The 26,614-nt window shown below is 45.3% G+C and overlaps 1 protein-coding gene across 1 annotated transcript in view; it reads left to right on the top strand.

Annotated features, from left to right (window-relative positions):
- MYO5B (myosin VB) overlaps nt 1–26,614 on the top strand; it is a 161,092-nt gene that overhangs the window by 59,627 nt on the left and 74,851 nt on the right. The window contains exons 7-13 of the mRNA XM_069880976.1: nt 635–712; nt 4,655–4,762; nt 6,917–7,026; nt 8,615–8,880; nt 14,190–14,271; nt 16,021–16,161; nt 25,196–25,318. Of these exons, the coding sequence (XP_069737077.1) occupies nt 635–712; nt 4,655–4,762; nt 6,917–7,026; nt 8,615–8,880; nt 14,190–14,271; nt 16,021–16,161; nt 25,196–25,318 (908 nt within the window). The remainder of the gene's footprint in view (nt 1–634; nt 713–4,654; nt 4,763–6,916; nt 7,027–8,614; nt 8,881–14,189; nt 14,272–16,020; nt 16,162–25,195; nt 25,319–26,614) is intronic.

The raw sequence follows: 26,614 nt of genomic DNA, 5'->3' as shown, positions 1-26,614 counted from the left end.
GAAAGCCATTTTCTAGGCAGCTGCTGAGATTTTCAGTGAACCTCATAAAAAGCCAGGAAGAATAAATTACAAGCAACAGTCTTCAGTTCTGAAGATGGAGGAGAGGCAAGAGAAGGACTGAGGCTAATGCTTCTGCAGTGACACATCCCATGGGTTTTTTTGTGCGGAGCTCAGGTCAAGCTTTCTTCATTTGTGCTTGAGATCTGGCTCAGAAACAGCTGCAAAGCTTTTGCTCATCCATAAAAAAACCCATCAACTAAAATAATCCTAAAACCAAACAACTTTGGGATGCTGTGAGTGTAGCCCACCTCTTTTTATGTTACTGTGAGTTTGCGAGGTGGTGCTCGCTAGCTAGCTTTGCCCAGTTATCCCAGAGAGGGATAAGGCATGGGAGGTAATATAAAATCAATTGTTTCTTTTGAAAGATGGGCAGCATACACGGGTGAGGGCAAAGCCTGACACCTCTATTGTCCCAGGTGGCAAAAGGTCCCCGTCATTTTGGTGGCACTGAGGGGGTCTTGATAGTGGGAAGTGAAGAATGGTGCCCTGCGTTCAGAGGGCACCAGGTTGAGGGTGGGAGCACTGCTGTTAACATCTTTGTGCCTCTGGTAAGTCAGCATTTTCCTTCAGGCAGAGGACGAGCGCAACTACCACATCTTCTATCAGCTTTGTGCCTCAGCGAGTCTTCCAGAATTCAAAGACCTTGGATTAAGTAAGTGCTTTGACCTCTCGGTGCACTGGTGGCTGCTGCCTAGGGGTGACAGCAACAGGAAAACATGGTGAGGTTAGAAATACAGGGCATTGATGAGGTCACATGTGCCTGTTGAAGGGTTTCTTATCCCCAGTGGTGCACAGGTTTGCTCATGTCATCTCTGGAGATGTAAGGGACCTGGGGCTGTTTAGCCTGGACAAGAGGAGGCTGAGGAGTGATCTCATCATTCTCTGTAGCTTCCTGAAAGGAGGATGTGGTGAGGTGGGTGCTGGTCTCTGCTTCCAAATGACAAGGGATAGGAAGAGAGGAAATGCCCTCAAGTTGCACTTGGGGAGGTTTAGATTGGATATTAGAAAAAATGTCTTTACTGAAAGAATGGTGAAGCCCTGGCAGGGGCTGCCCAGGGCAGTGGTGGAGTCTCCATCCCTGGAGGGATTAAGAAAGTGTGTAGCTGTGGCATTTTGAGACATGGTTTAGTCAGCACAGTGGAGTTGGGCTGACAGGTGGACTGGATGACCTCAGAGGTCTTTTTCAGCCTCAATGATTCTGATATTCTAAGTTTGTGCTGCACTGGTCAGTGTACTTAGGCATCGCTGGTGGGTAGGAGCTATTGCTGGAGGTTAGGTCTTCCCTCAGCCTCCTCTTCTCCAGACTAAACAAACCTAGTTCCCTCAGCTGCTCCTATGATGTCCTGCTGACAGTGGCCTCAGGCTACTGCCAAAGAAACAGTATTTGGTACTGTTTCATGCTCATACAAGAGAATGCCAACCGTATTCTGGGCTGCATCAAAAGCAGTGCGACCAGCAGGTCGAGAGAAGTGATTCTGCCCCGCTATCCTTCTCTTGTGAGACCTCATCTGGAGTCCAGTGTCCAGTTCTGGAATCCTCAATGTAAGAAGGAGATGGAACTGTTGGAACGGGTCCAGAGGAGGTTACAAGGATGATCAGAGCACCTCCCATACGAGGACAGGCTGAGAGAGTTGGGGTTGTTCAGCCTGGAGAAGAGAAGGCTCCGAGGAGATCTTATAGCAACCTTCCAGTACCTGAAAGAGCTACAATAAAGCTGGAGAGGGACTATTCATAAAGGCTTGTGGTGACAGGATGAAGGCGAATGCGTATAAACTGGAGAAGGGCAGATTTAGGCTAGACATTAGGAAGACTTTCTTCACTGTGAGAGTGGTGAGACACTGGAAGAGGTTGTCCAGGGAAGTTGTGGCTGCCCCATCCCTGAAGGTGTTCAAGACCAGGTTGGATGGAGACCTGGCAGCCTGATCTAGTGGCACATCCCTGCCTGGCAGGGGGTTGGAACTAGATGATCTTTAAGGTCCCTTCCAATCGTAATGATTCTATGATTCTATGATTCTTCTTGGGAACATGTGGATCAGAGAAAATATCAGTCTTCTTCAACAAAGCTGTCTAAAACCATCATCTGTATTTGTGGTGGCTGCTAATACTGAAGGCTGAGTGCTCTCTGCTCTCCTGGTACATCATCCAGGACATCTTTATCCTCTTGTGACTGTGACTCTTGACTTCAGTGTCTCAAAGGAGAATGTGTAACGGCAACAGCTGTTGGTGTAAGAGGCAGTGGATTCCAGGGCTGTTAGCCCATAAGGCCTTTTGCTGAAGGGAAAGACTTCTTGGGTCACTTCTAATCCAAATTCTGTGTTGTCAGTCCATGTCAGTCTCCAGCTGCGCTTTTTAGTCATGCTTGTGCGTTTGTATCGCAGCATGCTCAGGTATCCGTGCAGCCTGGTGCATGTGCATTTGGGTAACGTGCAACAATGGGAAAAGAAGCGGTTCTCTGCAAATTAAAAGTGTGGGTTTTCCTGCACTGTCACCTTGCAATTGCTTTGGAAATACCTCCCTAAAATGCTTTCCTGGCTGGCAGATGCAGCAATGCTCACACACTTGGTGAGGTTGCCCACAATGTGAGCTATGCTTCGCAGGATTGACATGGGTCTGCCCTGACCTGTTGAATTAATAGTGCTGTGCAGTTTCCTTTGAGTGCAGATGTGCACAGTTCACTTATTTTCTTTCTTCTGAGGGATATTTTATTACCAGCTTTGCATTAGATTTACTAGATTTACTGTTTCTTGATATGACTCATCAAACCCCAAATGTTACTCATGTGATCTGGACATTACCTACCCATCAACCTTTTCTTCTCAAGCTTTACACAGAACAAGGAATGTTTTGGTGCAAAAATCCACCTTTTATTAGACAGAGAGCAGGATCTATATTTTTCCATCACAAAAGCAGGAGCTGTTTCTTCTCCTTTGGGTCTGGCTCATACAAAGAGTTGTTGTTGTTCTTGATTATATTGCAAAATGTTGCAAGAAAAGAAGTCTGAACTTGCATCAGTCCAGCAAAGCAAATCAGTAAGTGTTGGCTCTTCAGGTACAGCAATGCTGAAAGTTTGATTTTAACCTAGAAAGTGAATATATAACTTAAAATATGGGAGTTCACATGCAGCGCAGCACCCTTTGAAAGTGTGGTGTCTAACTTAATGATGCCTGGGCCGTGGTGCAAAGCATGAATATGTTTTACTTGTTTGCAGTGAATCAAAGGGTTTTTGTTGTTGTTAAAATCATGGCACACATATTGAAATATAAATATTGGAGTCGGTTATAACAGAGATGACTTGAGGCATAAGCACATCCCAATGTGGATGGTTAAAATTGGAGTCTGATGTCCCAGTTCCATCAACCACTGCCAGCCTTGGATGCATCTAGCAGGGCAACATGCAGCCACATCAAACCATTAATGTGATATGCTTCATCACGGGCTGAGTGACCTCCTGTTGTGCTGGAGAAACCAGGATAGACATCAGCTCTCTGACCCCAATCAGCATTTTCTGTCCCTTGTTCCAAATGTTCTGGTAACAAGCAGAGTTACTGGAACCTCTGTGTCCCAGGGCTTTGTATGACAGAAAGGATTAAATTTTTTTCTTACAGCTTTGACGTACAGCTAATGTGAAACCTGCGGGAGGGCTGCAAAGGGGTGGGGACCTTCTGGTAACAATGTGAGTCAAAAAAAGTGCAGATTGCAGTGATTTTAAAGGTTACCAGCAGGCTGATGTGGAACACACAGTAGGCTGCTTTTCTCATTATTTTCATAATACTTGGGCAATATGTTTGTGAGTGTTAACAATCTTTCTCAGATTTTCTTGGCAAGTCACTCCTGCCCACTTCGAAATGAGCTGAAGCTGGTGTTGAGAATGGATTCTGGGTGGAGTCTGTCCACCTCTTGGGCTTCCCTAGCCCTCCCCATGGCCAAGCCTGCTCTAGCTCTGCCAGGACTCAGCCTGGCAACTTTAGACACGTATTTCAATAGTTTTGCCCTCAAATAAGACCTTGTTTTAAGGAGAGGTGGTGCATGTGAAGCTTTTAAAAGTGGATATAAACCCTGCGGTCTCTTATCCTGTTGTACCTGCACATGAAATGACTCTCAGTCTCTGTAAGATTTAGCTTTGCATTGTTCCGAAATAACTTCACTAAAGCATGGATGCTTAAATGGTGTAATGCTGGCACTGCCAGTGTTTCTCCGTTCATTTTGGTCCCTTGGTTTAAGGTATTATGTGGGAAAGGTGTTAAAATGTCTGAATCGGTCATGAGTGCATAAAACAGGAAAACAGAAATTGAACGTAGTGAGCTCAGTACTCGAATAACCTGTGCAATAGAGCAGTTATTCAAATCCCAAAGTTACTGCAGCTCTGCCTTGGCTGAGCTTGCTTTTTACAAGGAAGGAGTTTCATCACTGCAAGGAGACTTAAAGTCACTTAGCCAGGTTAAACCTCACCCATTTCTAGGTAAACTGTGGTTCAGAGGAGACATGTCCCCTTTGGGGATGGGGGACAGGGAGCATCCCAGTGCACACTCCAGGGAGCATCTGCAGCAGGTGAGTGATACTTGCTGATGTATTTGTTCTGCTTCTTCTGTCCTAGCATGTGCCGAAGACTTTTTCTACACTTCTCAGGGAGGTGACACATCTATTGATGGCGTGGATGATGCTGCTGACTTTGAGAAAACCAGGCATGCCTTCACCCTGCTTGGTAAGGGGTCACACTGCTTGGAGGCTTCCCAGCAGAAGTCTCTTGGAAGTGTTTTTCAGTATTTTGCCTGAATTATATGGCTCTCCAGTAAAACTATAAAGGTACAAATTCATCTTTCTGTTGATGTAGTTGACTTTACCTTGTTCTTCAGTATGAGCTGCAGAAGTGTTTCTTACAGCTATCTGAGAAGCAGCAGTGAAATGGAGGAGGACACTGAATTGAGAGAAACCAAAATAAACCATTCTGGTATCAAAGCTGTGCTGCACCTTCAGCTTGCTATTTTTTACTCTATTTACGAGCAGGAAAGAACCTATTACTGGGCAGTTCAACCTGTATCTGGGTCAAGGGTGATATCACTTCTCAGACCGTCACAGTATTGTACCAAATAGCTGATTCTGGGGAATACTGAGCTGGTGACATCCCTGCTGTGCAGAGTTCACCTTTGCATAGACACCTGCAGAATCTACCTCTGCAACAACCACCCATGCACGCTGTGGTTACACAGTGACACATCCTGCCTGCAGCAGTGACTATTTGAAAGGAAAAGCAATTTCTGCAGGGAAAAACTCTCCCAGAGTTTTTGGTATTTATCTGAAGTCAGGTTTTTAAATCCTGGCGAGTCTCAGAGCCTCTCCATTGCATTTCATCTGTTGGGATAGGAGCTCATAACATTCACAGCCGGCTCTGAAATCCCCCTGAGTAGCTGTATTGCAACCACTGCACTGTGCTGGCAGCAAGCATGAGGACTCATTTCAAGTATCATAACTGCAAGTGCTTCCCTCAGGTTTGTCCTCTTTGTGTTGGGCTTGATCTCCTTTTCTTTGGGCTGACAGCAGGGTCTTGTCTTTACTTTCCCCTTATCTGGCTTGTCTGACTTCTATCTGTTAACTAGTTAAAAAGATAGGATGCTTCTGGTTGCTCCAAACTTGCATTGGGCTGTAAACACCAGGGAACTCTCTCTCTGTCCCTTGCCACTTGTTCTCTGGTCCCCTTCTCCACTCCCAAAGAGACTCCTGGTCTTCTTGCTGGTCCCTATGAAGCCCTGCAATTATCTTCCCCCACTGCCAGCTTGATGATGTTTTCCTGCTCCTCGCATACTTCTTCAGCTCTGCCTTCCCTCATTTTCCTTCAGTGTTTCCCAGCTTTGTCTGCTTCTGTTCAGGGCTGGGTGAAATTGCTACAACACTTTCTAGTCTCACTTTTTTTGTGTGAAACAAGAAGTCAGATTTATCTGCAAATCCCTGCCCTAGCCAGGCTTAACTCCAATTAAAAGTGCCAAGAAACAGCAGAGCATTGCTCCTTTTAGTAACCTTGAAACGTTTCTCACTCTGCTAGTAACAGAAAAGTCCCGAGAGAGAGAGAGAGAAAGGGAAGCTCTAGATAATTTGAAAAACAGCAGGTGATGTCTCAGACCTCGGGTGGATAATTAGGACACCAACACTGAACACAAAAGGGGCACAGAAATCCAGTTGGGATGTAAAAATGCAAGAAATGGCAAGAAAGCCACGTGCAGGCTGCTGCTGAGCAAAATTCCTGCTGGGAGTACTTGCAAAAGCCTGCTAGAAAAATGCATAAAGCAATAACATCTTACACCCTCAGTGAAGACCCACAGCATGTAGCTCCTGTTGAGGCACTGGGGACTGTAAGACAGAGCTCCACGTCACCTCCCTGGTGACTTTCTGTGTGCAGCTGCAGCACCAGTCTGGAGGCGTTGTGCATCGTGAACATGGCTTTAATTTTCTCTTCTGTTTGTGGGACCCTGGCAGTAAGTTGTAATTTCTCTGCTTTAGCTGTCAGTGAGATCTCACTGTTGGACTATGCTCGCAGAGAAGCAGCTCCTTGTTCTATAAAAGCTGCAGAGCCCCTGTAGCTCTGACCCCATTTCATCATTATGGTTTCACACATGTTCACAATAGTATTAAACTGTTTTGATGCAATTTTAAAGGATAAACTAAGCACATGAAGAGCTCCTCTCACTGTCTCAGCTTCCTTTTTGAGCAATGACTTTAGTGAGAGTTTATGGTGAGTTCACTTTCTGTTTTTCTGAAAACAAAAAGCCTGGGAAGGAAATCAAACACTACAAGCATTTTCAAATCAGCTGAAAATTGCATTTTGTTTTCTGTTGTGAGAAACAGCTATTAATTTTTCCCGTAGGAGTGAATGAGTCTCATCAGATGACCATTTTCAGGATAATTGCTGCCATTCTGCACCTAGGGAACTTGGAAATCCAAGCGGAACGAGACGCTGATGCCTGTAGCATATCGGTAGGTCACCAGCAAGACTGGGACACGTGGGAGCTCATAAATAGTGCCATATTGCATGTGTTGAGTTTTGCAGCAATATCCTTTGGTAGAAAACCCTTTCCCTCCTTTTTTTCCTTGCTTTTTTTGAAAACACATCATAATTTCCTTGTTTGTCTGTTTTTCCTGGAAGAAGATAGTGCAGTATTTTTCCTCTCTAGCCAGTAACTGAGGTGATTCAAAGGTCGCTTACCACCTTAAGTTCCAAACTATCTTTAACTCTTCCTGCTTTCTTTAAAGACTTGGTGCACAGAGTATTTGAGGGAACAGTAAGTTCCACCAACAGAAGGTGTGATGCTCTACAACCGTTTTGCTATAGGCAAATCCATGAGGCTGCTGCTTGTAGTGTGGCCATCCGGTATTCAAAGGAGCACTGCACAGTTAATTAACAAGAATAAATAAGACTAAATATGCCTTAGTAGTGTTTTTTCTGTTTATTTGTTTCTTCAGGAGGTAAAAAAGCGATTATATGGAAAACACTGTCCTGCTGATTATCACTGCGTCCAAGACTGGGTTGTTTGTTCCTAATTAAAGTACTAAAATCAGTTCTGCACACACTTTTAGTGGTACCCTTGAGATAATGTCGTCTGCAATTAGTTGGATTCTGGGGATAATTTGCTTGACATTTGGCAACACGGATATGTCGAAGTCCTCTCCTCTGACTGTGTTGAGTTCTGTAATGGAGTTCATGCTGTTTAATTACCTTTGGATGTAACGACATGGTATTAAATCAATCCTACTATGATTTTGAATCCATGATCAAAAAGGTATCAGAGCAAAAGAGCATCATAGAGGTCTTTTGAAGTGCAGTTTTCTCTCCATCCCCAAACCTGTCTAGCTCTATGCAGGCACGTATCTAACTGGAATCAGTTTACTTCCTTTAGATATATATTATTACACCAAGGAAAGGGAAATTGATTTCTCATTGTCCAAAAGACTGTGCCCACTATCTTAATAACAGCATAATAGAACATAATAAAAACTCAGAACTGGTCTTAGTCTGAGGGGGGCAAAGTACAATGCACTAGAGAACATGAAATTCACATTTCATTTTATTGATTATGCAAAACACAGTCCCTTCTGGTAATGCATACTTTGTGATGTTGTTATTCAAAATGTGTTTAGTTTGTAAAAGGCATGGTGTAATAGCATACCCTAAGCTTTAACTAGAGGCTTAAGCAAGGTTGCTCTGACGGACTGTGTAGTTGCTGCTCAAGGAGGAGTAAAGTAGAGAGTGTTCTTTCCTGTTGGCAATCACTGTGGGAACCTGTTCTTTATGAAGTTCAACGCCTCAAGGATAGCCAGAGCAGAGGAAAGACATAGTGTGTGCTACCATTTAGAGCTCCATGTCACCCATTTCATCCATGACCGTGAAGACTAGTCCAACTGGATGAGTGCTTATCAATTTCTCTGTCAGCAACAGAGAAACACTGTATTTCCCCACATAGGCATGAAATGCTGCTAATGTCTTCCACTGCTGTGAGAACTTGGCATTAAAACTGCAGTTATGGAGTGTCACCAATCGTCTGACTGCTTCTTGTCACCCCCCCAGAGCAAGGATGAGCACTTGAAGAACTTCTGCAGCTTGCTGGGCGTGGAGCACAGCCAGATGCAGCACTGGCTTTGCCATCGCAAGCTCATCACCAGGGCCGAGACCTATGTGAAGACCATGTCTGTCCAGCAAGTGGTGAACGCCAGGAATGCCCTGGCCAAGCACATCTACGCCCAACTCTTCAACTGGATTGTGCAGCACATCAACAAGGCCCTGCACAGCACTGACAAGCCGTATTCCTTCATCGGCGTGCTCGATATCTATGGGTAGGCATGCTTTCCAATTTTAAGGCTTTTAATTAGTGCTTTCTGATTTGTCTTGCCCTTTTGGCAGCACATGCTTGGCCTTGGCTTCTGGCAGGGTGTGGGAATGATAGAAAAGGATGCAAAAAAGCACAGTCATGTTGTGTGGTTTGCAGTTTTGAGTCTCCTTCAGGTTGCACAACCCTAACACTGAAACAGTGCATGCAGAACCACCTGAGTGCTCACTTCTGCAACTTGCCTCCCATCCTGTTCTCATTTGGGATTTCTGTCTTCTATGGTGTTTAAAGCATCAAGCTTAAAGATCAGCTGGATGTAAAGGCGCAGATCATAGAATCATGGAATAACCAGGTTGGAAGAGACCCACCGGATCATCGAGTCCAACCGTTCCTATCAAACGGTTGATAGATGCGGAGACCGAAGATCAAGCTTGGCTCTGCTTGGGGTTGCTGTGGGATTTGAGGGAACTACTTTACCTTCACCGCTCCTGCAGGGTCCTTGTGCGGTGAAAGCTCTAGGAGGACTGTGGGAACCTGTGGTGGAGGTGTAAGTGCGAAGAGCTCTGCCATAACTAAGAGCGAGGCTTGCAGCCTGCAGCCTCAGGGGCTATGAGATGCTTTAGATTTGGACTGGGTGCCAGTTACTGTTTGGTTTGTCATTCTGGCATTTGAGTGCTGGTAGAAAAAGGGCGTGAAAGTTGCATTTGAAGAGTTCATTTTAGCTGAAGTGCTACAAAGAAGCAGAAGACAGAGAAAAAAGGAGGAAATTCTGTCAGTTTTAGGGTGAAAGAGGAAAGAGGCCTTCTGTGCTTGTTTTTTCTCCTTCCTCTCTTACAACACTGTCTATTTTATGTCTCTTTGGAGAGCAAGTGAGAAGTAGAACAGCAGTGACCTCCTGTGCTCCTGTAATCATAGAATCACAGAATCATAGACTTGTTTGGGTTGGAAGGAACCTTAGACCCCATCCAGTCCCACCCCCTGCCATGGGCAGGGTCACTTCCCACTGGATCAGGGGCTCCAAGCCCCATCCAACCTGGCCTTGAACCCCTCCAGGGATGGGGCAGCCACCACATCCCTGGGCAACCTGGGCCAGGGCCTCCCCACCCTAATGGGAAAGCATTTCTTCCTGAGTTCTCATCTCCATCTCCCCTCTTTCAGCTGAAAACCGTTCCCCCTCATCCTCTCCCTGCACTCTCTGATGAAGTGTCCCTCGCCAGCTTTCCTGTAGACCCTTTAAGTTCTGAAAGGCTGCTATAAGGCCACTGTATTAAATATATATAATATGTATTACAATGCTCAGTTGCTCCTCTTTTGGAGGGGAAAGTGGAATGGATGAGTTGTAGCTGCTCCAGGAACCAGTCCCCGACCCAGTGTAGTCACTGTGTTTGTTCAATCCCAAATCTGTAACGACAGAATCCTTGTAAGGTCTGTCAAATCCATTGAACATAAAGTTCAGAACGAAACCCTGCCAAACTGGTTGTGATTCAGCTACAGAAAGCTTTTATGGCTGTGATACCTGCACAGTTACTGGAATTGGATCTAGTGCAAAAAACCTCTGTGGGGTTTCTATAGCTACTGGCCTTTGGGATGTTGATTTTAACATTGGCTGGACAGCAACGGCAGCAGAAAGGATGCCAGAAGTCAGTGCTGGAGAATCAGCATGGCCCGCTGCCTGCTTGTCTCCATCAGGGACTGACACCATACAGCAAGGTTTACAGGAACACTTCTATCAAGTATGATAAGAATGCAGTCCTCTTTGGTTTGGGAGTTTGATGGGATGGCTTGAGACAGTGAGGTTGCTCTCAGAGGTTTGCAAGTGTCTGGACCCTCCTTGGTGGGTAACACAGGTCATGGAAGATCTTAAATAACCACATGGGATTGGCACAGTGTGATTTGAAAACCATATGACAAGGAAAATTTGTTTCTCATCAGCGTCCTTGCAAATAGAGATTTCTGTGGGCTGGGATATGGTAAATAAAGCTTTGAGATGGAGCCACATGGATGGTAGTGGGTCAGTGCAGAAATTTAGATGTGTGAGTTAGAAAGTCAAATGTGGTCCTTCAGAAATCTGCATAAAAGGAGACTTGAGGATAACGCTCATGAAAGATTAAGCTGGGCTTGAAAACCTGTTAGTGTGGAAGAAAAACCTCCCTTAGCTGCAGGTCTCTGTGCATCATGTCCAGCGCGTGAGCCAGCAGATGCTTTTAAAGTACTGGTGTCCCCACAGGGTACAGCAGGTTTTCTTCCATAGGGACCTGCAGGCCCTACCAAAAGAGGCAGGTTTGCAGGGGCCATGGTCTAGATCATGTTTCTGAGTAATTCTACTCTCCTAAAGAGACCATAACTTCCTTTCCGAAGGTGGTATCACTGTCTAAATGCCGAGCAATTAGGAACGCAGGGACTTTGAGTGCTCATAATGTGACTCTGCCATCCTTGAAATGGTTTGGTTCTCCAGTCTCAGATTATTTGGGAGCTTTAATGTATTCTGCCAAATATTGGATGGTTTGTTTGGTTTTTTTTAAAAATGTTGCTGCTTGTATCTTTTCCTCTCTGACAGGAATTAAACTAGAAACTAGAATCCGTACTCAGACTCCACTGCACATCCTTGACATCCCAAGAACCCCATGTCCCAACTGTGCTGGAAAAGGGCTATCCACATGGGTGCGATTTCGAGGGATGGGGTCCAAACCGAGGGTATGAGGCTGTGGGGTCTGTCTCCTGAGTCTCTAATGCTCAGCTTCACATCCATCATCCTCTGTTAGCATTAGGGTGAGAGAGTGCAGCGTTAAAAACCGTTACGTGTTTATTGGAAGTGTGTAATTTGCTGTAGTGGCTCTACTGCAATCCATCTGAAGAATGGTTTCATCTGGCATTCCTGGACTTGGTGGGAACAGCTTGTTTTCCTCTGTTTGCTGTGTGAAGGGAAGTGTGAACATCCAGGCAGCCAGCTGTATGCTGGACTTATTTATGAACTTTAAATATTTCAGCATAAACCCTGGTGCTGCAGCAGATTTAGGAGATACCAGTCACTCAGCAGAGTTGGTAACAAGAGAAAACCCAAAATGTTTGCTCCCAACATCTGCTCATGGGAGCTGTGCCCAAGCCAGAATGTGCCTTCCTGGAAGCCATGGTGATGGGCTTGAGTAGTGGATATCCTTATTTGTCCGCACAAGGATATAGGCTGTGAAATGAAATGAGGTGAAATGAAATGAAATGAAATGAACAAGCCAGTCATTCATTTGCTTTCCCCATTGAGATATCATCTTAGCACAGGCACTTCGCGTGGGCAGGACCTCCTGGCGAGTACACACGTGGAGCCAGCAACCAAACTGCTCCATCAATTAGCACATTGCGCTAGCAGAGTCCTTTAATTAACAACTTCTCAAAATCTCCCTTGGAGTTGATGTTGTACAGCTGCTCTGTCCCTGACCAGCCCTCACTGAGATGTTCACAAATCAAATTTGGCATCTCTGAAGCAGAGAAGAGTTCCTGCTCTGATATCTTTTCCTCTTGTATCCCTGATCTGATGGTTTTTTTCAGACTAGGCCACCGTGCCCCTCCATCTCTGTTTTAGTTCATTTTTTTCTTATCCTGTCGCTCTGATCATGATTCCTGCAGAAGCTGGTATTTTCGGGGAAGTGACCATTTAGCTGGAAGAGCAGAAGATGCTGATCTTCTTGGTTTGATGAAACCAGGATTGAGCATGGCAGGAGCTCTTCAAGGATGCATTCATCACTGAGGCTCTGTCCATTTGTTTAATATAAGTATTTGTTGGTCCCAGACACCAGATTTTGCTTAATCATTAATCATAGAATCACAGGATCGCAGATTGGTTTGGGTTGGAAGAGACCTCAAAGCCCATTCAGTTCCAGCCCCCTGGAAGCTGAACTGGAAGCTGCTCTAAGGTCTCCCCGCAGCCTTCTCTTCTCCAGGCTGAACAACCCCAACTCTCTCAGCCTGTAATTAAACATTGCAAAGCTCAGTTCCTGGGACAGGGAGGGATTGAACATCCTCTGCTCAGCATGGGCTGCACTGGCTCCAGGGACAATGCCTGCTCAGCTGCACATCGAGAGAGAGCAATTTAGGGTCTTCTAAAGGACCCTGGGGCTGATAAAAAACACAAAAGATGTCTTTCTCCCATTCCTCTTTTGCATTTTTGTGTTGCCTTTCCCTGAGTGCTCAGGCTTTTTATGTGGTGAGGGCATTATCACCTGATGATACTTGGGGATCAGCTGCATCACACAGATAATAGCCAGTTAGTCCTCAGAAACTACTAGAAATACTAGTTTGGGGTGAAAAAACAGCCTCATTTGTTTAGTGTTTTAAGATTGTTCTTCCAGCTTCTACAGCACCTGTTACCTGAGCAATTATTTTGCCACACATTCATCATTATGGCAGCTTATTCATTAAGCGCAGGGAGATTTGCCACTTCTTCCTTGAATTTAATCCTTACAGTCATGTGTCAAAGACTTTTCTGCTTCCTCTCCAACTGTGCCTTAAAAATGGAAATATAAATAACTTAATTCTCTATGGTAGCTGAAAAATATCCTTTTAAAGGGCAAGCCTGGCTCCCTGTGCCTGTCTTCCTAAGATGCCATCTCAGTCTCCCCTCTTTCAGCTTAAAACCATCCCCCCTCGTCTTATCCCCGCACTCCCTGATCAAGAGCTCATTTACAGCTTTCCTGGAGCCCTTTTCAGTGCTGGAAGCTGCTCTAAGGTGTCCTGTAGGCAAGAGACCAACATCAAGCTCCTTCTTAGGAAGGTATTGGAACTGGAGCTGAAAGCAACATTTCTCCCTCTGCCTCTGAGAACTTGCTTGCTCATGTGTATCTAATTTTTGTGCTCTCAGGGATGCACTACAGAGGCTACAATTATGAATTTAATACCTTTTTCTCCTGCTCTATTGAATTGCATTAAAAATACTGTGTTGGGTCTTTTAAGACAGCAGCTACTCTTTCTTCAGCACCTTTGCTGTGAATATATTTGGACTTAATATTTCGTAATATTTTTCCCCGAGAGAGACTGTTAACATTTCTTGTCTCAGACCGCACTGCTGGCTGATGGGCAGGAAGCTACAGTCATACTGAATGTCTCATTCATGCGTAGCAGAAGAAATGGCTTGAATCCCTTGAGTTGTGGAAGGGAAAGATAGACATTTCAGGAAATGGAGAATAAAGTGTAGATGTGGGACAGGGGGATTGCGAAGAGATGGTTAAATAACGGGTGTTCTCCATCACACAGATGAAAACCATTGCAGAAAAAAAAGCAGGTTTTGAGACAAAGCAACTTCATGCTGGTTTATTCATTGCTTTGCAGGTTTGAAACTTTTGAAGTGAATAGCTTTGAACAGTTTTGTATCAACTATGCCAACGAAAAGCTTCAGCAGCAGTTCAACTCGGTAAGGTCAGCTTGGAAATGTTCCATAAAACTTAGCAGAAGATGTATCAAGGAGGGATTATTGTATGTCTGGCTTCTGCTTAGTGACAGTTACGTGCATCCTGGCCAGCATGAATGTAGTTCTTGGGATACCATCTCTCCCAGGCAATGATCGTTGGGTGGTTGCACCCCCATGTTTTGGCTATGCGCCCCAGTATCTTGGTGTGTTTATGTTTGCTGGAGCCAGAAATAAATACTGCTTTCGATATTTACCCTAGGAGTGACCTTATTGGCCTCCGGATTGCCACACAGGCAAACGAATCTAATTCCCTGCCGCTCCATCAGGGCTGGACACGAGCATGTGGCTTGTGGGTCCAGGTTGTGACAATCGTGCACTGCAATTGCACTAAATATTCATATGAAGCTGAAAATGTTGCTCAGCTGATTTATAAGCTTGATACTGGAAGCAGGCTTGCAAACAGTTTATGGAAAGCTCTGATGGTGGTTTTGAATAAGCAGAGAGTTTTCCAGTTTTCTTTTATTTAGTTTTAATCCTAAACTGAGCTCAGCCAGGATGATCTTGTGCCAAGTCCTGACTTTCAGTGTGTGACAACGCATGGGTGGAAACCAGCCTGCTAAGTGTGGCTTAAGCCTCTAAAACTAAAGTGCTGAATTAAGTAGCAGGATTGGACACACTTATCATTTTTCACCTGAACATGTCTCACAAAAACGTGAGGTTGTTCTGTTTTATTAGATGCAAGCACTTACCTGCACTGAAAACAAAACCAATAAGGTGTTGTCTTATGCTTTTGTTGTAAGCAGGGGAAAAAACCTACTGGTAGTTTCAGAATAGAAGGGAAAAATTGTCAAATTTGAGCAGCTAAGGACTGTAGAGTAATCTGGCACTTTGTAACCCCATCATGTGCATGGTCATGAACACTTACAGTATATCTAATGGATCAGATCATTGCTGCTAAAAATGGGAAGTAAATTATGGATGGTATTGCACTGTTCATATCTTTCTTATGTCTTACTATCACTTCTGAAGCTTATAAATTCAAACTCTGAGATGGCATGTTTGAAGAGATTTTAAAAAGCTATCTTTGAGGAAAAAAGTACATTTGAAAAATCATTTTTAATATGCTTAGACTATCTCAGAAATAGACAATTTATCAGCGTGGGCAGATATCTGAGATTTATGAGCAGAGCAGAGATTTATTTTTTTTTTAAGTAAGAATCTGCAACAGAAGTGTTCTCGAGTCAGTTAGATACTGCTGCTGATATCCCTTCTAGGGTGACGATTGCTATTTGTGAAGTTCTGCTCACAGATGGGGGCACACACCCTCAGTGCTGGCTTTGCTCCCAGCTTGTGGACCCGCTGCGGGTCACTAGTTTAATCAGCAGAGCACTAGAGAGAGAGGTATTTATCTCAGCCTGAGAGATATAGATGTCATTGCCATCTCAATGTATGGCTCCCAGCTAAATGTAGTGACAGCTTCAGTCATTTTCTAGTGAAAGTCATTTAAAGCTATTTTATTCCTGCCCAATGGTTCCCTAGTGTAATGCCTTTATTTTCCTTGTTGGAAGCTAAGTTGTGTAAATAGCAGAGCCTGTACAATGCCTGTACATGAGAGTATCTAAAGTGTCTGTGGCTTCTGGATGTGTTGAGGGAATACTCTGCTCCAGTGGGGATGAGTGGGTGAATGGGAAAGGGACTGTGCTGGGCTGGCTTGGGTCACAGTCAGTAACTCTGCTGTTCTTCCACCCTCAGCACGTGTTCAAGCTGGAACAAGAAGAGTATATGAAGGAGGGAATCCCTTGGACTCTCATAGACTTCTACGATAACCAGCCCTGCATAGATCTTATAGAGGCAAAACTTGGTATCTTGGACCTACTGGATGAAGAGTGCATGGTAAAAAGGGCCACCCGCATTTCGCTGGTGTCTTTGTTTTTATAAAAGGTTAAAGAATGGGCTTTAACCTGTGGAAACTTGCAAGACAGTAAACATCTTTCATGTGCATTGATGGGGTGCTTATGGCTTGGGTAGTCTGTTGGCGTTTCCTTTGCTTTAGGACCATTCTGAACATCTTTGGCAGATGTTTGCTACCAACATGGTTACTTGGTCTCACCATTTATCACCATGTTTCTGCTCCTGGTTGTGCAGGGATAGCCATTGCTTGCAACTTTTAGTTTCTTCAGTGTTATCCAGGAGCTGGAGTTCTTCACTGTCTCAAGCCTTACTTTGTCCCTTTGTCCTGAGTTCTCTTGCGAGAGTTTTTTCAGGAAAAGTGGATTGTATTTAGTGTACAGACTATAGGTGCTGGAAGTTGTTCTTCAGTGGAACTTGGCATTTAGAAAAAACATGTCTGGGGGAGTCTCCTGTTCAGTTAACATTGCAGTGTCAAGGAACATTGGCCACATAACTGAAGATTTGCCTAAGTCATAGAACCATAGAATCATGGAATGATTTGTATTGGAAGGGACTTTCAGTCATCCAGTCCAACCCCCTGCAGGAGCAGGGACATCTTCAACTCGATCAGGTTGTTCAGAGCACCATCCAACCTGACTTTGACTGCTCCCAGGGATGGAGCCTCCACTACCTCCCTGGACAACCTGTGCCAATGCCTCAACACTGTCATTGTAAACCTTTTCTTCTTTATATCCAGTCAAAATCTCCCCTCCCTTAGTTTAAAACCCCTTTTCTTCATCCTGTCACAACAGGCCTTGCTAAAAAGTCTGTCCCCATCTCTCCTGTAGCCCCTTTCAGCACCGTAAGGCTGGTCTAAGGTCTCTCTGGATCCTTCTCTTCGCCAGGCTGAACAACCCCAACTCTTTCAGCCTGTCCTTGCAGGAGAGGTGTCAAATTCTGGCTGACCTCAGGCAGGCCTGTAGTTTGTGCAAGTTTTGCAAAACACTGGAATTGCATGCATCTTCTGTTCCTTTGAGGTAGAGAAGCAAAAGCTAGGGATGATCTGTAGTAGGCTTCTTGTTTAACTGTTCCTTCAGCTTTACTCTGTTGGGGTTTGGAGTTGTGTCTTCTCTCAGCTTTTCTGAGTTTTGCATTTGTATTTGGTTGGTCTGGTTTGGTTTTTTTAAACCAGGCTTGTAACGTTGGGAGAATAGTTTATCTTTTATCATCTCTCTTTCATAACAGCCTAGATAAAAAGATCTCGTAAGAAAGACTGGACTCCTTGTTCAGTCCTGAATTATCAAATACGTATAGGAACAAGAAATGGAAGGTGGGATTATTTCCTGGGAAGCTGGGATGCCTGTTTTGAAGGTCCTTGGTGTGAAGAGTAAGTGCAAAGTCCGGAGTCTTTAGGTATGATCATCTCAACAGGAGAGCTCAGTGTGATGCTGTGAAGAGAAAGAACCCTTCAGTGGACAGGGCAGTTCATACCTCTTCCAGTTCTGCACAGCAGTGATGATGACGAAATACTGGAGAAAGTGTTATCAGATCAGGGCTATGAAACACTGGGATACTGAGGACAGAGAAACTTGAGCTCTGCACATGCGTGGTTGTAAGCATGTGGGATGGTTTTCAGACCCTTTGGCACAAAAAAACCTGTAGCATGCAGTAGCTATAAGTTGAAGTTAGAAAGATTCAACCACAAAATAAGCCTTGATGCTGAGAACAGCCTGTTGGAAGGGTGACTATGACTATGACTGCCTTCCTGCTGCATGTGGCTGCTTTGTGGAGGCCCAGAGATTGATTCTGCTATGGCATGAACAACAAATTGTCTTTGGGAAGAGTTTCCAGTGAGACTTGGATATATTCTGTGCCAGGAAATATCTTACTGATTGTGGAAGGGATCTGAGGGTTTTTGAATGAGGGTAAGGCAAAGAGTGGTGGGAAAGCAGGAGCAGGGAAGGAGCTCCTCAGCAAAGCAATGAGAAGGACACAATGAATTCTTTTTGGTCCTGTGGGATCTGTGGGCATGGGACAGATTCAATGGCCTGCAGGTGGGAGTGTCACATTGCATCAGAGGGAAAGGTTTTGGATCCATTATTTAGAGTAGTGTCCCTGTTGGGATTTAAGGAGATGTACAACTTGTCTGGGAACAAGGTGACCTGTCAAGTGGCTACTCTCCTCCATGCAACCTGACTGCCTTCCCAGGCATGACAAGGCTCTCCCAGCCTGCACATCCCACAAGCTCAGCTCTCGTCTCAGGTACAGGCACTCTGGCTGTGTCTTTGTGATGAGACAGAGTTGAGGCTTTGCCCTTTTCAAATCCAGTCCCAGGAAGACTCCTTAGAAATGAGAACAAATAGAACTTAATTTGATGCCCTTAAAATAGCATTTCGGCCAGTGCTCGCTCAGAAGGAGGTCAGATTATTTGCTTGATATTCAGCACCATTTAATTTGGTCTCTGTGCTATTAAGCTGTTAAATTCTTCAGGCTGGCTTGAAACAGCTCCTGAGAGTTATGAAGATCGTAAGGAAAGTTTCCCTCATACCATATTGGCTGATAACACTCCTCCTCTGAAGCACCTGGCAGTAGTTGCTGCTGGTGATATCGCTTTAGATGGAGCGACTCCTGGGCAACAGCGGTAAGACGGGCAACTTTTCTGTAGATCTGCCTGGTGCTGCTTTTTTGCATCCGTGTTTTTTTTACTGAAAACCTGAAACACAATATCTATTCCCCCTGACATCAAATGCCAGTTATCTGGATATTTACCTGTCAGTGGGGAATGCTGTCATTACTCACAGACCCTTATTACAAGCCCTCTAATCAGCTGTTTTATAATAACCTGCAAGTGTTCTCCAGCTTTATGAAAATTTCAGCAAAGCCTGTCAACTGAAAGGACCAGTTTGTGGATGAAAAACTTCACCCCCGCGTCACCGGCAGCAACATTTCATCTCTCGGGGAGAGCCAGCCACAGTGGGTGCACGACCACAATAGCATAATTGCAAGTCATCTCATTAGCACTTACAACAGCAGATAAATATACTTTGGGACTTGAAATGGCATCGAGGGGGTCCTGGCAACATAATGAAAGATTAGTGCAAATGTGGAGGGTTTGTCGCTTACGTTCTTGCTTCACAGTATGGACTTTCTTTGATCTTTAGTGTAAGGTTGGGGAAGGGGTGGCTGGGTAAATGTTGTCATAGATCTTCAGTAATGAGTCTTGTCACCATTTAGAAAAAAAGGGGACTAGACAAGGTTAAAATGGGAATTTGCAATAGGAGAGAGGGCTCTTCAACTGAGGTTGGATTTTTAAAGACTAAACCTATCACATGAAAACAAACGATGAAGTGCCTAGCTCTGAAAAAAAAAAAAGAAAAAAGCTTTACAATGTGTTTAGTCTTGAGGGTTTTCAAACAGCTTTGAGATCTTAGGAGGTGGAAGCTCTTGTAGTATAATTAAGGTTGGAAGGGCTTCAGGAGGCCATTTGGTCCAGCCTCCAGTTATCTTCCTGTTCTTCCCCAGGAACCTTACAATTGCCACAAGGCTGTGAGTTTTAACTCTGCTAAGTGACCTTGGAATCCTCAAAGAGCCTCTACCCAGTTTCCAGCACTGAATGTCAGCTGCTTGGATCTGGAGCTTTTAGGACCTCTTTATTTTGCTCTGGCCTAAAAACATACCAGAAGAACAGCAAGTACTCCTGTCCTGTGCATAGAAATGGCCTTGGCCAGAAACCAAGGCTACCATAGAATCATAGACTCATAAAATCTTCAGGTTGGAAGAGACCCACCGGATCATCAAGTCCAACCATTCCCATCAATCACTAAACCATGTCCCTCAGCACCTCATCTACCCGTCTTTTAAATACTTCCAGGGATGGTGACTCCACCACCTCCCTGGGCAGCCTCTGCCAGTGCCCAATGATCCTTTTTCTGAAAAATTTTTTCCTGATGTCCAGCCTGAACCTCTCCTGCTGCAGCTTGAGGCCATTCCCTCTTGTCCTGTTCCCTGTCACTTAGGAGAAGAGCCCAGCTCCCTCCTCTCCGCAACCTCCTTTCAGTTAGTTGTAGAGAGCAATGAGGTCTCCCCTCAGCCTCCTCTTCTCCAGGCTAAACACCCCCAGCTCTCTCAGCCGCTCCTCGTAAGACCTGTTCTCCAGCCCCCTCACCAGCTTCGTTGCTCTTCTCTGGACTCGCTCCGGAGCCTCAACATCCTTCTTGTGGTGAGGGGCCCAGAACTGAACACAGGATTCGAGGAGCGGTCTCACCAGTGCTGAGTCCAGAGGGAGAAGAACCTCCCTGGACCTGCTGGTCACGCCATGTCTGATCCAAGCCAAGATGCCATTGGCCTTCTTGGCCCCCTGGGCCACTGCTGGCTCATGTTCAGTCGCTGTCAACCAACACCCCAGGGCCCTTCTTGTAGATGGACACAACATCAGCCTCCAGTCCACTGGGACTTCCCCAGTCTTCCAGGACTGTTGGAAGATGATGGAAAGGGGTTTGGCCAGCACATCTGCCAGCTCCTTCAATACCCTTGGGTGGATCCCATCCAGCCCCATAGACTTGTGGATGTCTAGTATGCCAAGCAAATCTCTAATCAGTTCCTCTTGGATCATGGGAGCTTTGATGTACACAGAGGGAACAACTTTCCTTACTATAAAAGACTGAAACAAAGAAGGCCTTAAGTTACTCAGCCTTGTCCTCATCCTTCGTTGTGACAGGCACCAGCATAGGAGTGCTGTAGCACAAACTGATAAGCCCGTAGAGGAGGGAAAGGGGGAAAAAGGCATCCAGGAGAACCTCCCTGGTGGTGGGCTCTGAAATGTGAAGAGAGTCAGCCTAAGTCCAACAGTGATGGTGAGGAATAATCTGGAGTAAGAGCAGAGCCCTTGAGGAGAGCAAGGAGACCGATGCAGAGACCATCAGAAGACATGTCTTCTGAATACTCCAGTCCTGGAAAGTTGGGAGGGTGCTTGGAAGACTTGGATGGCTGGGATGCCTTTAGAATCATGGGATCACGGAACTTATTGACTTGGAAGGGGCATTAAAGCCCATCCAGTTACACACCCTGCCATGAAAGGAGAAAAATTCTCCATTAGCATGAAGTGTATCTAAGAGGTTTTTGACCAAGAATAGGATGGTTGGAAGGGTTGATGTATCAATCACAGCATTGTTGTCTGAGATTTGTTACAAATCTTGGTGAAATTCTTTCTGCTGGGAAGTAACGTGAGCCCAAGGCTGCCGAAGGAGGATGTGTCTAACCAAACCCACAAGCTCCCTCATGTTCTCAGGCTCTCTCGTGGGTCCATTTTGTGTTTTATGGCACGTTGCCATCGTGTTAATGCTGCTGATGTGCCAAAAGCATTTTCTAATGCTGTACAAAAGATGGTCTTTAACCTTTCCTGTGTCCTTCTGCCAAGTGCCAAAAACACTCAAGCCTGCTTCAAGTAGACTGGTTTTCAGTCCTACCTGTCTCTGTGCATGTCTGTGAACTCGTGTATCTGAGCAAATGTGTTTTCCTTGTCCTGATTTGTTAGCTTTTTGAACATCAGAAATCAGCATGTCGCCTTCCCGTGCCACACAGCCCTCTCCAGGGGTGCTTCTGCTCCATGAACAGATACACAGAGGCTGGACCTTTGGGCTTTCCTTTCAAGTGGGCCACCTAATCTGACAGCAGAGTAACTTTGCCTGCGTCATGCTGTCAGCTTTATAACTTGAAAATCAGGCACGTCACTTGCAGTGGAACATATCTGTGGAGCACAACGGAATACCAGGTTCTTTTCAGGCTTTAACATATATTGGAGTGATGAGGAGAAAATAATTGAAAATTTGAATAGCTCCTACTGTGTTTTCAGAGTGGCTTTTAGATCATGATGTTTGAACAGACTTCCACTGCTTATCCTGTTAATTGTCCCTTTGCCAAAGGTGTTGGTGGCGGGAATCTCACCCTTTCGACCAAGCAACTCCAAGCATCTTCTTGGCTGTGGTGGTGGGTTCTTTACCTTGGAATGCTTCTCATGCAAAAACCACAACTGCAAGCCTTGGGGGCTGCCCCTGGCTGTACTGAGTAGGTTTCATTTTGGTTGTGCGAGCTCCTGGCAGTTCAGAGGAGACAATGTATGGAGGTGGGAGGGGACATTGCCTGGGATTATGCTGCCTTGATTGATTTTATGCAGTGGTGGATTGAGGGATGGTGAGGACAGACGAGCAGAAGCGGTGACTTCATGAAATTACTGGTCTGAGGTTAGAATCGTAGAATCACAAAATCATTAAAGCTGAATCATCCAGTCCAACCATCAGCCCAACCCCATTAGGCCTACTAAACCGTGTCCTCAAGCACCTTGTCTACATGGTTTTTGAACCCCTCCAGGGATGGAAACTTCACCACTGCCCTTGGCAGCCTCTGCCAGGGCTTCACCACTCCTCCAGGAAAGACATTTTTCCTGAAATCCAATCTAAACCTCCCCTGGCACAACTTGAGGCCATTTGCTCTCTTCCTATCACTTGTTACATAGAGAAGAGACCAGCACCCACCTCGCGATTTCTGTCCCGTACTTGCAAGGCAGTTGGTTTTCCTTTTCCTCATCCCCTAAAAAAATCTTGCACTGATGAGATTCTTTCTAAAAGACTTTCTCAGAGTCTGTAAGGGCCTTAAACAGCCAAAGCGATACCAGAAGCTGTTATAACAGTACAGATAATGGCCCTGTTGGGTTTTATCTCTGGGACTTGATCCCTTTTAGGTGCTTCTCAGGCAGCTAAAAATACCCAGGCTGCCCAGCCATGTGGAGCTGGTGGTGTGGGTACAGCAAAACCTTTGTTCTGGGAGGCAGGAGCGATGCCTTTGATGTTCAGCTCGGAGATAAGCAGGTTTTTCAGCAAAATGGATGGCCTGGAAGAGAGCTGGTGCAGGATAAATCTGTTCTCTGCAACATCAATTGGTGGCATTCCTCCTGCTCTGCACCAGCAGCTTGTTCCTGAGCAGGAGACACCTAATGAGAGGGTGTTCTTATCAGTTATAGTTCATCTATCACAGAAAGGACACGGATCTGTTAGAGTGAGTCCAGAGGAGGCCATGAAGATAATTCGAGGGCTGGAGCATCTCCTGTTTGAGGATGGTCTGAGAGCTGGGCATTTTCAGCCTGGAGAAGAGAAAGCTCCAGGGAGACCTTAGAGCAGCTTCCAGTCCTGAGAGGGGCTCCGGGAAAGCTGGAGAGGAGCTCTTGATCAGGGAGTGCAGGGACAGGACGAAAGGGAACAGTTTTAAGTTGAAAGAGATTGCGATGAGATCTTAGGCAGAGATGTTTTGCTGTGAGGGTGGGGAGGCCCTGGCCCAGGTTGCCCAGAGCATCTAACCTGGAGGGGTTCAAGGCCAGGTTAGATGGGGCTTGGAGCCCCTGATCCAGTGGGAGGTGTCCCTGCCCATGGCAGGGATCTGGAATTGGATGGGCTTTAATGACCCTTCCAACCCAAACCACACTGTGATTCTATATTTAGAGGTGAAAAAGAAAACCTTCTGCATTTTAAATGATGAGCCCTAATGGGAATTGTATGATGAGAGTATCAGAAGTTACAATATATTGTCATAGGCTACTGTGCAGCTGTATATCACAGAATCACAGAATCACTCGGTTAGAAAAGACCCACAGGATCATCGAGTCCAACCATTCCTATTAACCACTAACCCATGTCCCTCAGCACCTCGTCCACCCGTCCCTTAAACCCCTCCAGGGAAGGTGACTCAACCCCCTCCCTGGGCAGCTTGTTCCAGTGCCCAGTGACCCTTTCCGTGATAAATTTTTCTCTGATGTCCAGCCTGACCCTGCCCAGGCAGAGCTTGAGGAGATGTTCTTTATTAACTGACGCGTTTGGGTAGCACAGTACATAGAGGTGCGCTGCCATTGGAGACGGATGTTAAATTCGCTCTCAGCCTACTCGTTACTCCAACTACAGGAGGCAACTTGGAACCTATTCCTGTGAAAGAACTTGTGTAGCTGGAGGCTTTATCAGTGCTGGGAGGTTTGGGTGTTTGTTTACAAATCCGAGGGTGCCTTAAAGCTTGACTTACTCCCAGATTATTGTATTTTTCCTTATCTTGGCAATATATCATTAAAAACTGCAGGTGCTGGGTAGAAAGGTAAATTCAAACCCTCATTGTAACTGCTGATTTGTGAAAAGTGGCCCATTCCCTTGCTGCACGGGTAGTCCTGTGAGGTTTTTCAGTCACTGCAGTTGTTTAGGATTTCTCCATGCTCTGGCCCGTCCTACCAGAGCAATATCTTGGGCAACACTGGATATCTTGGTGCACTGCAGCCAAGTACTTTCAAGAGCAGGTCTATGTAGGGCTTGCACCCTTATTTCTTTGTAAATAGGATGAAGAAAGGTGGTTTGGCATCCAGGAGATTCATGCCACAGGAGGTTGGATGTGTGGGAGGGGAACATGGGAATCATTCAGCTGTGGTGGGATGGGTGTGGGGATCTGAAGTCCAAGCTCTCTGTGCTATTGGGGTTAATGCATCCTGTGTTTGAGATCTAAGTGCCCCTATCCCAAGCCTATCCCATTAAGAAAAAATTCTTAAGAATTATAATTTTATTATTATTTTGATATTTTAAAATTATTTAATTGCCATTATTATTTTAAACTAAATAGAATCTTTTGATTGTTGTCTCAGATGGTAGTTCATAAAACTATTTAGTAATCCAAAAATTGCATCAGAATATGTAATGTTGGTGCCTGAGCAATTAATGTAACTTAAGGGCAAAATACTTCTTGAATTATTTTTTTCCTACACAAGCTGTTCTGGCTGTTGGAGCAGAACCAGCATTTGGGTGTTTTTCATGGAAAACTAATTTTAGTGTGTTTTTCAAGAATATACATGAAAATAGAATAGCACATAGGGAACCAGGGGGTGGACATAGTTGCTCAAATATTCCTGTAGCCCGTGTGAACTACAGAAAGATCACAAAGAAGGCTCCTCCAGGATCTTCCCACACCTCCTGTGCATGCCTCTCTAAACTCCCTGGTTCATATTCTCCTGGTCCAGGTTCCCAAAGGCACCGACCAGAACTGGACACAGAAGCTGTACAACCAGTATGCCAAACACCAGCACTTCAAGAAGCCCCGCATGTCCAGCACCTCCTTCATTGTCCTGCACTTCGCCGATAAGGTAACTGGATGCGTGTTGCGTGCACTGGGACTGGAACGCAGAAATGGGAAGCGCATAGAGGGGAAAAGAAGAGCTGCATGAAGGAAAATTAGTTTTTAGCACTGGTGAGCTGCTTTTTGGTGATAGGGATGCCTGGTTGGCAGCAATCTCAATTGGATGCTCAGATCTAGATTGGAGGACTTCAGCCTCTGAACTATTGCACTAAGCTTTAAATAGTTGTATTTTATAGAGGAGAGAAAAATCCTCTTTCTCAAAGCTGCAGCAAAATTAATTTCTGCAAGGGCAGCTTGACCAGAAAGGTATTGGAAAAGGGAATTATTTTTGAAGATCAGGAGCTGTGAATGACCTCAAGGCACAGTGGGGAGGAGCTCATGAGAGGTGACCTTGTCCCACTCTTCCAAGGGAGAAGAATGGAAGAAGAGATGGGCTCCTCAGTACAAGAAGGACGTTGAGGAGATGGAGTGCATCCAGATAAAGGCAGTGCAGCTAGTGAAGGGTCTGGAGGACAGGGGTCATTGGGAGCAGCCAAGGGAGCTGGGGCTGTTTGGTCTGGATGCTGAGGGGAGACCTCATTGCTCTCTACAGCTCCCTGAAAAGATGTTATGGTGAGGTGGGTGCTGGTCTCTTCTCCCAAGTGAACAATCATAGGATGAGAGGAAATGACCTCAAGTTGTGTCAGGGGAGGTTTACATGGGAGATTAGGAAAAATGTCTTTCCTGGAAGAGTGATGAAGCACTGGAAGAAGCTGCCCAGGGCGGTAGTGGAGTCACCATCCTGAAGGTATTTAAAAAATGTCTAGCCATGGCACTTGGGGTCACGGTGGTGTTGGACTGAAAGTTTGACTTGAAGATCTTGAAGGTTTTTTCCAACCTTAATGATTCTAAGATGACAGCTGTGGGACTCTTCAAGTCTCAGGGTGTGGTGCTGTAGAGTCTCATCCATGGACTCCAGCTTCATTGAAACCCTGGTGTGACAGGCATCACTCACATCTTAAATGCTTGCAGTTATCCAAAACATGCATTTATTAGAAAGGAAAATGTCATGCCAGCCTGGGGATGTGTCTGAGGAGCCAGAGGACATGTGGGTGCTGTGATTAAATACAGGCACTTTTCCTAACCAGGTTTGCTCTGGGTGCAAACAGCACTTTTCATGGCAAAGGCTGATACTTGCCTTTCCTTAGGCACATGAGTTTTCACATTTATCACTTGCAAATGTTGTTCCTTTGCCCATTTTGCCTGCCTACTTTGTGATCAGGTATTCCAGCCGTCATCAAATGTGAAAAATAAAATTTTATTC

The sequence above is a fragment of the Phaenicophaeus curvirostris genome, chromosome Z, assembly GCF_032191515.1.
Source record: "Phaenicophaeus curvirostris isolate KB17595 chromosome Z, BPBGC_Pcur_1.0, whole genome shotgun sequence".
Classification (NCBI taxonomy): Eukaryota; Metazoa; Chordata; class Aves; order Cuculiformes; family Cuculidae; genus Phaenicophaeus; species Phaenicophaeus curvirostris.
This window is presented reverse-complemented; position numbering and strand designations above follow the sequence as displayed.